Source organism: Mytilus californianus, unplaced genomic scaffold (genome assembly GCF_021869535.1).
Source record: "Mytilus californianus isolate M0D057914Y unplaced genomic scaffold, xbMytCali1.0.p SCAF_11, whole genome shotgun sequence".
Lineage (NCBI taxonomy): Eukaryota > Metazoa > Mollusca > Bivalvia > Mytilida > Mytilidae > Mytilus > Mytilus californianus.
Genome location: NW_026262593.1, coordinates 9673864 through 9689684, shown reverse-complemented (window position 1 = coordinate 9689684; position 15821 = coordinate 9673864). Strand labels below are relative to the sequence as shown.

General features: G+C 32.2%; 1 protein-coding gene across 1 annotated transcript; it reads right to left on the bottom strand.

Moving 5' to 3' along the window:
* Positions 1-2263: 2263 nt before the first annotated feature.
* LOC127719518 (uncharacterized) lies at positions 2264-8003 on the bottom strand. The gene is made up of 3 exons (XM_052225673.1): positions 7535-8003; positions 6117-6338; positions 2264-3022 (listed from the first exon to the last, which is right to left on the bottom strand). Exons 1-3 carry the CDS (start codon positions 7992-7994, stop codon positions 2397-2399), a joined length of 1308 nt encoding a protein of 435 aa, XP_052081633.1. The 5' UTR covers positions 7995-8003; the 3' UTR covers positions 2264-2396.
* Between the last annotated feature and the right edge of the window lie 7818 nt (positions 8004-15821).

The following is a 15821-nucleotide window of genomic DNA, read 5'->3' as shown; positions in this document are numbered from 1 at the left end:
ATGCTTCATACCTTATTTTACGAAGTTTCCGTCTGTCCTTGACCTCATTTTCATAGTTCGGTAACTGCTTGAAATTAAATTACCGTTTTTTTGTCATGTGAAATACTCACTTATTATGAGTAATAGGATAACTTTATTTGGTATATGGGTTCCTTGCAAGGTATTCATGCCTGACTGGCAAGTTTCGTCTGACCTTGACCTCATTTTCATGGTTCATTAGACAATGTTTCGTTTTTGTGGTTTGGTCATATACTATAAGCAAAAAGGACACTATATTTGGTGTATGGAATGATTGTAAGGTGGACATGTCCGACTGGCAGGTTTCATCAGACCTTGACCTTATTTTCATGGTTCTTTAGACAATGTTTAGTTTTTGCGGTTTGGTCCATTTCTCAGGTTACCTTAAATTTAATTTGAACAATAAGGCCACTATATTTTGTTTATGAAGTGATTGTTAGGTGTATATGTCTGTCGTGTGACATTGTCCTCATTTTAAAGGTTCATTGGTCAATGTTCAGTATTCATGGCTTTTGTCGGTTACGGAATGATTGTAAGATATACATGTCTGTCTGGCAGGGTTCATATGACCTTGACCTCAGTTTCGTGGTTCATTTGTCAATTGTAATTTTTCGTAGTTTTGTCAGTTTATTGGGGACTATAAGCAATATGTCAACTATATTTGGTGTATGGAATGATATGTATGTAAGGTGCACATGTCTGTTTGGCAGGGTTCATCTGACCTTGATCTCATGTTCATGGATTTATGTGTTATTTGTAGTAAAACCTTCATAGTTAAGACTTTCAACATACCTTCAATCATAAGTAAAACAGGTGAGACATTTCACCATGTGCACTATTGTTACAAAGGTAAGTCTTAAAAATTGGAATCGTAGATACAAATTCCTTGTTATAGGTCAGGAAAAATCTTACTTTGTGAAAGACCACACAGATTTCAACATATGCACTGAATATATTATCAAAATGCTGAACTTTTTATCGACAACATAGTTTTAACAGACTGATGGTATTCCAATGGATACAATTTTCGCATCCTTACTTTTCGTACCTGTTTTTGTACTAATATGAAGCAAAATTCATACACGCATAACCTTCTCATTGACAAAAAAAGAAAAATAGTCTTGCTGAGTATTTTAATTTCATTTTCAAATATATATATATTAGTGATGTCCAAGCTGTCACTCAATAACCATTTTGTTTTCAAGTGAGTCTTCCAACCATCAATCATGTTAAGTCTCAGCATGTAGGGGTCAGAAAACACTATTTTTTTTAAATTTGCAAATACATTTAAAAAATTGTATGTGGAAGCATTTTTTCATTCAATCCAGACCATGGTCAGACAATTAAAAAAAAAATAAAAGAGATTTCCAATGGGGTTGCATTGGGAGTAATCTGCCACAAATTTCTGTCATGGTTGCAACTTGTTAATCATTTATGGAAGATCCATGTAGAGAGTTTGATCTTCCAATAAACCTCTAAATTTCTATAGGGAAAAGACCGACAATTTTGGTCGTTTTAATTATTTGTATATATATTTGCTGATCATTATTCCTGTTTAGCTTCTCTCTCTTCCATATTTTTCACCCAAACTGCAAAAATGGGTAAAAAAGGCCCCTGTTAAAAGGGAAATAACTTCTATAACGAGTCAACCTATGATTTTGGCAACGTTGACTTACATTATGGATTTTGTCTAGCTGGTTGTGTTGGTCTCTCCATCTATTAGAACTTTTAAGATTAAAGCAAAAATTGGTAAAAATCGTCAATTTAGGGCAGTAACTATATGGAGCTATTTGAAGATTTCAGCCATGTTGACCTATTTGTAGATCTTTTACACTATTTACATGATTTACAGTAGATCTCCATACTGTTTGTACGTTTAAAAAAGTCATGAAAGATACCAGGCTTATAATTTGGTACCCCAGATATATAAACGTGTTTCATCTATATAAGACTCATAAAATGATTAAAATCATCATTCAAGGCCAACTTCGGCCAGGTGAGCTAAATAAACAATACTACAAACTTAACCAAAGTATTAATAAGACCAAGTCTAGTTTAAATTGGTCATTTGATTTCAGAGGAGGAAAGTTTATACAAAAGAAAAATAAGAAGATGTGGTAAGATTGCTAATAAAACACCTATCCATCAGAGACAAATTGATATAGAAGATTTCAGTGACGGTTGACAATGACTGATACCAAGTGATGGTAAAAGCACATTGCCCATTCACTAGTTGACCAATTGATATTTTTTTCACATTTTAAAAAAAAATAGAGACAAAACACAAATCTGGTTTAATCAGTTTAAATTATTGTTAGCTAAAATGAGTCATAGATAATCAGAGATGACTTGTTGTTAAAGTTGTCAATTTTTTTATTTTACACTGAAAGAAGCTCTCTCTCTCCATCTTGTTTAATTGGATGAAATCTTTTCTTCTGGTCCACTGTGTTCTCAATAAGTTGTTTACGTGCCTGTGAAATGTGTGGAAGGAAGTCACATGTTCCGCTAAGACGGTTCATATCTTCATCAGAGAGACATGGTGTAAATGTCATGTGATTCAGTACCATCCAAAGCATTAAAACTGACGACATGTTTAATGTTTCGTACATTGATTTAGATGGTTCTTCATTCCACAAAGGAATTGGTTCTCCATAGTTTCTCAATAGAATGTCATTCTCACAGTCATAGATGTATATATCAAAATGATTTTCAGTTACTGCCAGTGTTGGTATCAAAGTTGATGTGAATTTTTTATTTTGCCTTTTTTGTAAAGATCTTTGGTAAAAGGAAAAAGTAATTACTTGTGAAATAAATTTTGAAATATTTTTCCTGCATCTCAGTGCTTGGCTTGTATTATTGTCATCAGAATCACTTATATCAGGTCCATCCATTTCCTCTATATGACTATTGCCATTGTTGTCTGATGGGTACACAATGTTAAAGATATCACCACCCAGTGTATATAGTTTAACATCAGGTCTGCCATAAAATAAATATTCACTCCCTGTAATGATCAAAATATGCTAAATTAATCAATAAACACAAGAAATGTCAAATAGTCAATAATGAGAAGAAATGTTCTTGTTAATGTACAGCATGTCAAATCTACGAGGTAATTTATCAAGTGTTGCATGTTGAACCAAGTTCAAAATTTATGTTAGTGTATACATGGTATAGGGAGGCCTTCAGCCTTCCTAAATATGCTAAAGACTTATTAAGTGCTAATATAAGAGTTGTTGTTGGATGGGTATTTTCTACATTGTTTGTCAAAGAGCAAGACGTATAATATATTTACTATGACTGAATTCCTCCTTTTCAAGCTAAGTTATTCATTACTCACATTGAGACTTAAAACAACTAATAATCCTGAGTATGCAGTCAAATATTTTCTAATAGATTTGTATCATTGTATGAACCAACAATTAATCAATCCAGGTTAGTGGCATTGACCATGTTGACTAAGTCAAACTTTTAATCTAAGTTTACATCCAATTTTATCAGTATCAATTTTCGTCCGCTGATTTAAGTAGAGGCTCAATTTTGTTTGATCCCTTTCAGTTTTATGCTGTTAATGTAGTGTGGGTGTCTTTCGCCATCTTGGATTTTAAAATAGCAGAACACAATAGGTCCAGATTTTCAATGTTAGCAAAATTTGATGCAGGAATGCAATTAACTAATGTGAATTTTTAATTAAATGACAAATTTATAAGATTTTAACTTATAATAACTAATATTTTTACAAATATTTATTATTCCTGCTTGAGTTTCATTTTTTTTCTCCAATTAGCCGTATTAAGGGGAGGTAGCTCTGAAATAGTATAATTTCTAAAGAAATCTACATGAAATTTTATGTTACAGCAGGAAAAAAATGTACGGAAGATGAAGACTTGGCATTGACCTGACATGTGCAGATACTAAAAAGTCCATATCTTACTTGTAAGACAAGTTTAAGATTCCACTTACTGTTGACTTGACATGAACAATAAATTATTTAGTCCATACAATGTATCTTGCCACAAGTTTTAAAATTCCACCTAGTGATTTGATTTTGATTTTTGGTGTTTTAACGCCACTTTTAAGCACCGCTTTTGGGCTATTTCGTGGCGGCCAGTTTTTATTGGTGGAGGAAGCCGGAGCGCCCGAAGAAAACCACGACCTTCGATAGGAAAACTGACAATCCTAGTCAATTAAGATTGGAGTCGAGTGCACCCGCACGAGCGGGGTTCGAACTCACAACCTCAGTGTTGACTGGCTAGTGATTACAGTAGTAACTACTTAGACCACTCGGCCACCGAGGTCCCTCCACCTAGTGTAGTACATGTATCTGTACACCAAGTTTTAAAATTTCACCTAGTGTAGTACATGTATCTGTACAGAAGTTTAAGACACCACCTAGTGTTGACTTGATATGTACAAATACTATATAATTCATATCTGTACACAAGTTGATGACTCTGCCTTGACCTGACATGTACAAAATGTTCAGATACTATAAAGTCCTTATCTTACAATACATGTAAAACAAGTTTAAGACTCCACTTACATGTACATTACTTAGTGTCTATTTGACATGTACATGTACAATGTACTACAAAGTTCATATCTTAACACAAGTATAAGACCCCATCAAGAATTGATTTGACATGCACAAGTTCTATAAAGTCCATATATGTACACATGTTTAGGACCCCACCTAGCGTCGATTAAACATACTAATACATACTATAAAGTCCATACAATGTATCTGTTCATAAATATAAGAATTAACCTACAATTGTATAGACTTCAGCTGGTACTCGTGATGATTTTGTTGTAAATATAATAGATAAGTATGTGATGTATTGAATTTAAACTGTAAGATCTTTTTAAAATTATGAATACTCATAGAGATTAAATAGTCAAACGATAGAATTATTTGAAGTTTGTTTTACCAAAGATGACCAAATTTTCAAATATTCACACATACATGTATTTGTGAGTGGGAAATAATGAGCACATGCAAGAACCACAAAAGTAAATTTACTTGAAAGGTGTTGTTCATACATTGTATAAACAAACATTCTTAAAGGTTATCAATTCAACACTGTAATTAGATCTTTAAATATTGTTTTTATTGGTATAAATAGTAATTTTGTTATCAGTAAATTAAAAACATACTAAATAGTTTTGTTATACACATATATATGCACTTAAACGGTACTACAATCTGTTGATACCTTTATTTTGACATTGCACAAAGTCATGGTTTTCTCTGACTGTTAATGATGTCTTTACACTAAATCCATTGGATGTTGGATATATACTGATTGATATTTTGGTCTTAGATACATGATTTTTTTAATTAGTTGTTATTGGCTTTGAACTAGCTGTCAGTAACTGCGAGTACTCTCAGATCTGTACTTAAGTGTCCTTTTTGTTGTCAGGGATGAGGGATGGATAAATACCCTGCCACGTCCGGTCTGTGTTTTCGTTTACTTGTTCTGCCTTGTATAGATCTGATGAGTTAAGCCTTTTTCAACTGATTTGTATAGTTTGTTCTTATGTTGTACTGTTTCAACACTGTCCCAGGTTAGGGGAGGGTTGAGGGCTCACAAACATGTTTAACCCTGCCACATTCTTTTTGTGCTTGTCCCAAGTACGGAGCCTGTAGAACAGTGGTTGCTGTTGGTTCATGTCAGTCATATTTGTTTTTTTCGTAAATTGTTTTGTTATGAATTAAGCTGTCAGTTTTCTCAATTGAATTGTTTCATATTTTTCATGTTGGGGCCTTTTATAGCAGTATGAGTTTTTCTCATTGTTGAAGCCGTACAGTTGCCTATAATTGCTTACATCCACTTCATTTTAACTCTAGTGGATAGTTGTCTCATTGGCAATCATACCACATCTCCTCATTTTTATATAAATAGAAATCTTAAACTCAAAAAGTTCTAAATTTCAGTAAAAAATTACACAAAAATATTTAAGGCCCTTAAAAATTAAAGAAATGCATTTTGTTCTTTTGCAAACTAATGTTTTCAATATTATTTCTGTTTGTCACAGTATCAGTGGATTGCTGTCTCACTGATATTTATCTCTTATCTCCCTTTAATTACACTTACCAATTCCAGTATTTCCTAAAAGTATTTCATCATCACAATATCTGCAAGGACAAATCTCAAACTTTGACTTGTCAGTATTGTTATTGGCTACAAATCTTAAATATCCCCCGACAGATGTAAGCCTGGAGAATAGGTGATTTGTTAGGATAGTTGTGATGTATAATTCTTCACGGATCTGATTTGGTAAATAACGAACTTTCTGAAGGCACATTTCATGAATTTCTGAAAATTAAGAAAATGCATAAATAAAATTATTTAGGAATGTTATATATTTGTAGTAACCTTGTCAGTAATTTAATTGAATAGGATATAGTTAAGTATTTAAATTTCTTAATTAATATAAAAATTAATTTGAATTCAAACATGTTAAAAAAACATTGTTAAGAGCAAGCTTATATATTGCTTACATTGAAGTATAACAAATTTACAGTTAAGTTTTCAAAGACCAAGGAAGTAAAACAATACTAATATCTGGACTTCTCTAAAATATTTTGTTGTAAATTTTCAATTTTTTTTTCAAAGGAGTAAAGCCATGATCAGCTACAATAAATGGCTCTGTAAAGGTTTTTTTTTCAAACTTCAAATGTTTTGGTAAATTTTAATGAGATTTATGTATTACTTCTAAAGTATTAACGTATAATAAGAAAAAGTGTATATCAGCTTCATATATATTATTGTGTCAATTATCAAAATCATTGTAATAAATTACTTTGTTATTCATGGGCCCTTTAATTGAAATAAAAAATATTTTATCTTATCTTTTTTTATATATACAAATAATCTGATAATATCTATGAATTGACTATATGAACTATATAGCAAATTTCCCAGACATAAAAATAAACTTGAGCATGTTTTATGAATGAACTGCTCTGGCCATGGTTGACCTGGTGTCATTCTGGGGAAATGTGTCAGGACATTATGACTTTAAGATACTTACTTTGTGCATGTTGTGATGTCAAATTAATCAAGGATCATGGACTTATTGGAAGGTCCAGTATTAAATGCATGTATGTATATATATATACATGGTATAGGTAAAGGGTTATTTTTGTGCAACGTGTTTGCAATGTATTTCACAAGTTTTCGAACTTGAAGTTATTCTCCGTCATGACCGTGTATTCAGTGCAAATTGAGAAAAAAGCTTTTTTTTTATTTTCGTATATTCTAAAAAGACCATTTTACTTCCTGTTCTTCCGTACACATACAACTCTCATGAATGAGTGTAATAGAAACATAATAAATGAGACTGACACCTCAGAGTGGCTCAGACTACACTGTACATGTAACTTTTTTACATATTGTACATGTACTTCCTACATTTTTTCCTACAAACATTGTACATTTTGTACATGAAATGTACATCATCATGATCATATTTTTAAGTGACATCTTTTTCTTGATTGCAATATATGTACCTTTCTCTGGTATAAATCCATACTTCAATATATCAGTGATAATTTTTATTCTAGGATTCCATCCTTCATCAACATACTCATCTTTCAGAGCCCTGAAACCTTTTTTAAATATGGAAGAAAATTTTGCGTTTGGAGTAAAAAGTGGACTTTTGCGTTTTTCTTCGTTAAAGTTCACAAAGATTCCGTTATTATCTTCACTGTATTGTGAAAAGTCAATATGTGCATCCTGATAACTTGTCCCCAACACAAATCCATTTATACGATATGGTGCAAGTTCAACATCATCAAAATTGTCAAGACTGTCCCTAATGTAGCTGTCTATATCATTTTTAGTTAACCTTTTAACACTGTGTGTTGTGTTTGAAAAAGAGCAAAAATTTAAAACTGATGATACTAGCCGTAGAGAGCGTGTATATCTAGTTCCACAGACATTCATCGCAGAAAACCGATTTTGGCTCATAACAGAGAATTCGTGTGTAGGGGAATGAAACTACTTTTTTATTGCCAAATCCTTCTTGTCTGACTAACCACAGTCAAGCATGCCGATGTGAGCGGACGTGAAAATTTTTGCAGAGAGAATCCTTCAACATCATTGAAATTGTTTTGTCAAATTTGTTTCATGGATAAATATTATGAATTGTAGTTATCTCGTACCATTGCAAACTCGTACCACTAAATACAAACTCGTACCACTGTAAACTCGTACCACGGTAAATTCGTACCTTTGCCAACTCGTATCAACTTATTTAAATGCATTCAAATGTGTTTAATGATGAATAAATATTCAAATTTCACTCAATACCTCTTAATAGATATAAGAAGATGTGGTATGAGTGCTAATGAGACAACTCTCCGAGCCATCCAAGTCAAAATTTATAAAAGTAAACCATTATAGGTCAAAGTAGGGTCTTCAACACGGAGCCTTGGCTCACACCGAACATCCAGCTATAAAGGGCCCCAAAAATTACTAGTGTAAAACAATTCAAACGAGAAAACCAACGGTCTAATCTATATAAAAAACGAGAAACACTGATGAACCACATAAACAAACGACAACTACTGAACATCAGATTCCTGACTTAGGAAGTCTTTTATATGTATATGATTTGAAATCACAATGACCAATTTGTAGCTGATTTTTCCCTGACTAATCGGATAAAGAAAACTGTGGCAGATTGGCTTTGTTGTCTCCCTTGAACAGTTCCATTATTTAACTTTTACTGACAACTATTTGATTTAATTTTTAATCATAACAAATTGAAAACAACACGTTTAATAATTTCATGCGTCCGAAGTGCTTTTCTGGATTTACCTTCATCAGGAACGCTCAAAGCCAAACATTTGAAATCCGAGGGATGTATAAGTACCGAAACAGTTGAAGAGCTATATGACAAAAATACCTAAAACAAATAGCCAAATTCATCTAAGGTTGACTGTGCCTAAGGGAGTTGAAACCTTAGTTTCTTTATAATTTCAAAATTTAACAACAGACAATTTTAGAAAGGTTTGTTATAAATCATGTCAGTACCGAAGTACTGACTACTGAGCTGATGATACCCTCGGGGACTGATAGTCCACCAGCAGAGGTACCGACCCAGTGATGTAAACAATTGAAAACAACACGTTTAATAATTTCATGTGTCCGAAGCGCTTTTCTGGATTTACCTTCATCAGGAACGCTCAAAGCCAAACATTTGAAATCCGAGGGATGTATAAGTACCGAAACAGTTGAAGAGCTATATGACAAAAATACCGAAAACAAATAGCCAAATTCATCTAAGGTCAACTTTGCCTGAGGGAGTTGAAACCTTAGTTTCTTTATAATTTCAAAATTAGAAACATTGAATAGCTTTTGGTATTTACAATTGTTTCTTAATGAATTTTATTTGTTGATAAAATTTATTTATCGTGTTTTGAAAAATTTAAAATCGTTTATGACCAAAATTTAGAAAGTATAAAATTGATTTATATATAATATTCAGCACCTTGTTGAATTAGGAAGACCATGCATCTACTACATGGACACGTAAAATGTATAAAATTTATTATTTTAGATAATCGTTTAGCTAGAGTTTAGTTATTAATTTATAATGAAAGCATAATAAGCTTATAGGTCTCCATTGTTTTAGGTCTTTTTTTATCCCCTTTGTTTTTATAATTTAACGTGATTGACAATAAACATTATACAATTAATTCCCAGCTGTTAAATTATATAACAACAATCATAATTTAATATAATAGGATTAAACAAGTTGATTAGTTAAGCCGAGTTATCTAGCAGCGACACCTGTTAGTTTTTGCATTTTGTCTGTTTTCGTTTTTGACCTCTGTTCTATTTTTTTATCGTTTTTTTTTTTTATTTTTATGTCTGTTTTCGTTTTGATGTCTGTTTTTTATTTTAACGTCTGTTTTTTTAATTTTATATAAAATAAGAAGATGTGGTATGATTGCCAATGTGACAACTCTCCACAAGAGACCAAATGACAAAGACATTAACAACTATAGGTCACCGTACGGTCTCCAACAATGAGTAAAACCCATACCGCATAGTCAGCTATAAAAGCCCCGAAATGACAAACGTAAATCAATTAAAACCAGAAAAACTAACGACCTGATTTATGTAAAAAAAAAAAACAATGAACGAAATACAAAATGTGATATACAGCAACAAACGAAAACCACTGAATTACAGGCTCCTGACTTGGGGCAGGCACAAACAGAATGTGGCGGGGTTAAACTAGTTTAACTACTGTTTTCGTTCATGACGTCTGTTTTCGTTTTTGACCTCTATTTTTAGTTTTTAAACGTCTGTTTGTACATTTTTTATGTCTGTTTTTGTTTTTGAAGTCTGTTTTTGGTTTTAACGTCTGTATTTAAAATTTGGTTCAATTTTTCCCGAATGGCTGCCCAAAGTAATATATTACGACCAGACGACATATATAATCCAGTGGCGGATCCAGGGGGGGGTTCCGGGTGTTGGAACCCCCCTTTTTTTGGACGATCAATGCATTTGAATGGGGAGATATAGTTGGACCCCCCCCCCTTTTATCCTGGGTTAGGAACCCCCCTTTTATAAATGGCTGGATCCGCCCCTGTTACAATCATATATATAACGCCGTTGTATAAATTTCAATAAAAGATGGTGGAGGAAGGTTTATTTGTTTATGTATCTTTGATTTGTGTATTTGTGAATTGTGACGATTTGGACAACGAACGTTAGCTAGCAAGAAACTTAATGATATTATCATTAGTTTAAGTGCATTATACAATACAGTATGTTTGCATTCAAACAATAGTAGTGATGTAGTTTATGTTTTATGTATTAGAGAGGGTTAATATTCTATTGTATTATACCTCAGTATGTTTTTCTATATAAAAAATAATGAAATATTTGTGCTATTTCATTTCACAGACTATTTGCCGGTCATTAGTTTCAAAGACTATTACCCCGGTCAATAGTTTTATGAACATATTTCCCGGACTTTTTCATATTAATTTTTCATTGGACAACAATGACGTCATTGACTATTCTGCTTGGATTTGTGCGCTTGGCGACGTTAAACTTTGAAATATCGTAAACGGTATAATATGTATGTGTTATTTAAGAACTAATTCATGGGGGCTTGAATATATCGTGATTTTACCACGGGTTGGCACTTTATGCTAAATATTTTACCCTGAGCGATAGCGAGGGGTAAAATATCAGCATAAAGGGACAACCCGTGGTAAAATCACGATATATTCGAGCCCCCATGAATTATTTCGATTCTAATAGGACAAATACGGCAATTCTTTTGGATCAAAGCGCTCTAGGTGAAGGCAAATATTTGCCGTTCCCATAAACAAACGCACTATTCAATTGACGTAAAAGAACGGAGCAAACTGAATTAGTGACATGCTTAAACTATTTACAATAATGTATTTAAATAGGTTAGGACGAATTTAAATAAGAATTTTATTTATATGTCTAATATGTATTTAAAAAAAAAATGGATTATAACACATTTTAGCATCGTTTGTTTACGTTTCCTTGTTGTGATGATTTTCGGTTTCACATTTTCATTTTCCCATAAAATCCTCATATTCTTACGTAATCGTTGTATGCCGTCGGGTAGCTCATTCATAAAAAAGCATATGACGTGGGAGTACGATCGGAACAGCCCAAACAATATATTCATATTTTACCACGGGTGTGTACTCAAAGCGTATGAAGAACGTCATGTTAGAATTCAAATTAATATATTACTTACCAGAAGCAATAAAAAAGGAAAAAGTAAAACATAACATATGTATGGTATGGGGTTGTCGTCGTCTTCATAATCTGGGATTGCTTTGGTGTACGGTAATATATGATAGCTAGCGTTTATTATATGCACGGGAATTTTTACACAAGGATTCCTGGTCTTAATTACAGTAAATAAAATATTGACAAATACCACACAAGCAAAAAAAAAAAACCCTGATAGTTCACCTTGTACATGTTTATGTGACTATTGGGTTTTTTTCCAAGTGGTGTATATAGTCTTTTTAGAATGTTGTTTTGTTCGGTATATTAAAACTCTTACTGACTGGTTATGAGTGTATTAGCAAGTTTGTTGTTCCTTTGAAACTATATAGAAACGGTATAATCTGTATGTATAAAAAAGAAGATCTGGTATGATTGCCAATGAGACAACTCTCCACAAGAGACCAAATGACACAGAAATTAACAACTATAGGTCACCGTACGGCCTTCAACAATGAGCAAAGCCCATACCGCACTGTCAGCTATAAAAGGCCCCGAAATGACAATGTAAAACAATTCAAACGAAAAAAATAACGGCCTAATTTTTGTACAAAAATGAACGAAAAACAAATATGTAACACATAAACAAACGACAACCACTGAATTACAAGCTCCTGACTTGGGACAGGCACATACATACAGAATGTGGCGGGTTAAACATGTTAGCGGGATCCTAACCCTCCCCCTAACCTGGGACAGTGGTGTAACAGTACAACATAAGAACGAACTATAAAAATCAGCCGAAAGAGGCTTAACTCATCAGATGGATAAAAATACAAATACTACAAACACAAGTGGACGTGGCCGAGTACTTGTACATCCAAACAACAAAAAGACACTAAGTACAGATCTGAGAGTACTCGCAGTTACTGACAGCTAGTTCAAAGAAACTAACAACTAATAAAAAAAATCATGCATCTAAGACTAAATTATCAATCCGAACACATCCAACATCCAATGGATTTAGTGTAAAGACGTCATAAACATTCAATAAAAACATGACCTTGTGCAATGCAAAGATACATGTATCGACAGATATAGATCCATCAATGTGTTTATGTATATAACAATAATATTTAGTTTGCTTTTAATTTACTGATAATAAAATCAATATTAGTACCAATAAAAACAATATTTAATGATCTAAATTAAATTACAGTGTTGAATTGGTAACCTTTTAGAATAAGTTTATTTAAAGGATCGATAAGTTTACCAGGATCTTTTTCTAAATATCCGGGCACGGTAAAAAATATTGCCGTAAAAATGAGGATGTGCAATCCCGTTTGAAATAAGTTTTCTATAGGTACAACCAAACTTCAAAACCAAATCTTTATATCTGTGGAAGAATTTGGTAAAGGTTTTAAATAACTTGTGGTAACGAAATCCCTGGCTTAATAATTTACCAGTAATACTAAAATATTCTTATGTGTCTGTCGTCGTAATTTCAAATTTATATATTACTTACCAGAAGCAATAAAAAAAGAAAAAGTAAATCTACACGACATATTTTAAGAACTAAAACATAACGAATGTATGGTATGGTTATGTCGTCGTCTTCATAATCTGGGGTTGCTTTGGTGTATGGTATAATAAGTAGCTAGCGTTTATTATATGCACGGGAATTTTTACACAAAGATTCCTGGTCTTGATTACAGTTATCAAAATATTGACAAATAACACAAGCAAAAAAAAACCAAACACACAAGATAGTTAATCTTGTGCATGTCTATGTGACTATTTGGTGTTTTTCCAAGTGGTGTATACATGTAGTCATTTTAGAAAGTCGTTTTGTTTCGGTATAATAAAACACTTAATGACCGGTTATGGAATATAGTTATGTATTCATTTATTTTCAATGAAATATATCTTAAAAATTACGGTATAATTAATACTATATATATATGTGTGTGTATATGCTCGGAAACGGGCCCTTTAATTGGATTTAATAAAATGTTCTTATTTGATTCTCACAAGTTATTTATTATCTGTATAATTCAAATATGTGATAAGTTATATAGATACAATGAATAAGCGTTGATTCTTGAAAAAGAAACCATGAGCCGGATGGCGAATGGTTTGTTTTTCATGAATCAACGCTTATTCATTGTATCTATAACTTAAACTATTATGTTAATGTCTTTTCAAAATTAAAGCCTTTTCTTAATTAGAAGGTATTGTAAGTGAGTTTAAATAACCATGGTATCATGTTCAACGATGCATTACTAAATATAAGATCACAACTAATTGGTTAGAAAAATACAAATATAACACAACACGTCTGCCTTTAAATTATCAGGCATCTGAATATTATCTGTGTTTACAAAGTAAGACATATTCGAACTTATTTCTAATAAAATTGAGAATGGAAATGGGGAATGTGTCAAAGAGACAACAACCTGACCAAATAGCATATATAAAGTATATAAAATAAGTATGTTACCGAAATTTCTAGCAAGAAGCCTATTTCTAGGCACATCACGATTTACTCGCATAGGAATTTGCGAATAAACATTTGTAAAATTATGTAGTAAAACAGATGAAATCTTACTATATTTATAAACCAAAAATGGGCAAATTGAATGTAATCATTTTCGTTTCAAATAAGTGAAATAGCCAATAATAATAAAAAAAAACCGGTAAAACTCGCTATTATTACAAAAATATCCACAATTACATACAAAATAAGAAAAAAAAAGACAGAAAAACTAAAGAATAGGGACAACAAAGAGAATACAGGGATTCGAACCTAAACCGACAAGTCCTTACCTTTAACGTAACTCTTTAACTCATTGATCTTAACCATGCTAACCTCGCGGCTACCAACTTATACTATACGATTGCCTATTATGTATATCATGTATATATAAAGGTACAAGCCCTGTGTGTCCGTTGTACCGATGTATATCATATGTTCATTTATATATATAAAATTGACATTTAAATTGTAACCAATTGGTAGCCGAGAGGTTTTGTCGATATGATGATGTCAGTCACACAGATTTCAAGGACGGGTTCGATTTCCAGTGAAGGCATATAAAAATTACAAAAATTAAAGGTAAGTTTTTAAATTAATTCCATTAGGGAACAGAAATCAGTAAATTAGCTAATTCAAATTTAATGAAATTAGGCACACAAAGGAAACAATTGAATATAATTTGATGAAGCCATTTCAGCGACAGATTTAGAAAGCGTTGATTCTAGAAAAAGAATTCACGGTAAATGAATAGGCTGACATCACGACAATGGTTTAAAAAATATGCTTACATGTGTTACTTTTGAGAAAAATTCGGTCGAAAATTAAGATATTTACTAAAAAAATGTTTTTTTTTTTTTTACATTTCTAGCCTTTTTGCAGAAACAACTTTCATTTTCTAAATAGAAGCGTTGTATTTTTATTAATAAGAACGCTCTAAACAGCTAAAGTGAAACAATTTGTCTAACTTAAAAAAAATTCTCGGCGATTTTTTTCATAAAGAATTGGTACAAATATTTTGTTTTTAACCTTAATCGACCCGTATTGCACGTTTGTTGGTTTACAAATCTGATCGAGTTTAGAAAAAATCGGTTTTCTTAATTAAGCCAAATGTCATTTAAAAGGCAGTGATCCAATGGTTAAAATCAGTGGCACAATACGTACATTTCTTCCAATCGTATTAAAATTAGTTCCCTGCATTTCTTCACAATATGTCATATTGCGACGTCGCTAATATAACAGTTTAAGCTAGCTATGTTATTACCTCTCCTGTAACTGTATAGTATGACTAAGTGTACAGGAGAAATTTAAGTGTATATATAACATGCATTATGAGTTGTAATTACATTCACTTTTTATTAGCAAGGCCATTTTATTTTATCTTTAACATGTTTTAGAAAGCCATCAAAGATACTAGGCTTATACAATTTCTACGCCAGACGCGTTTCGTGTACAAAAGAGTCATCAGTGACACTGGCATTCAAAAAGTTAATAATAAAGTACGAAGTTGAAGAGCATAGATGACCAAA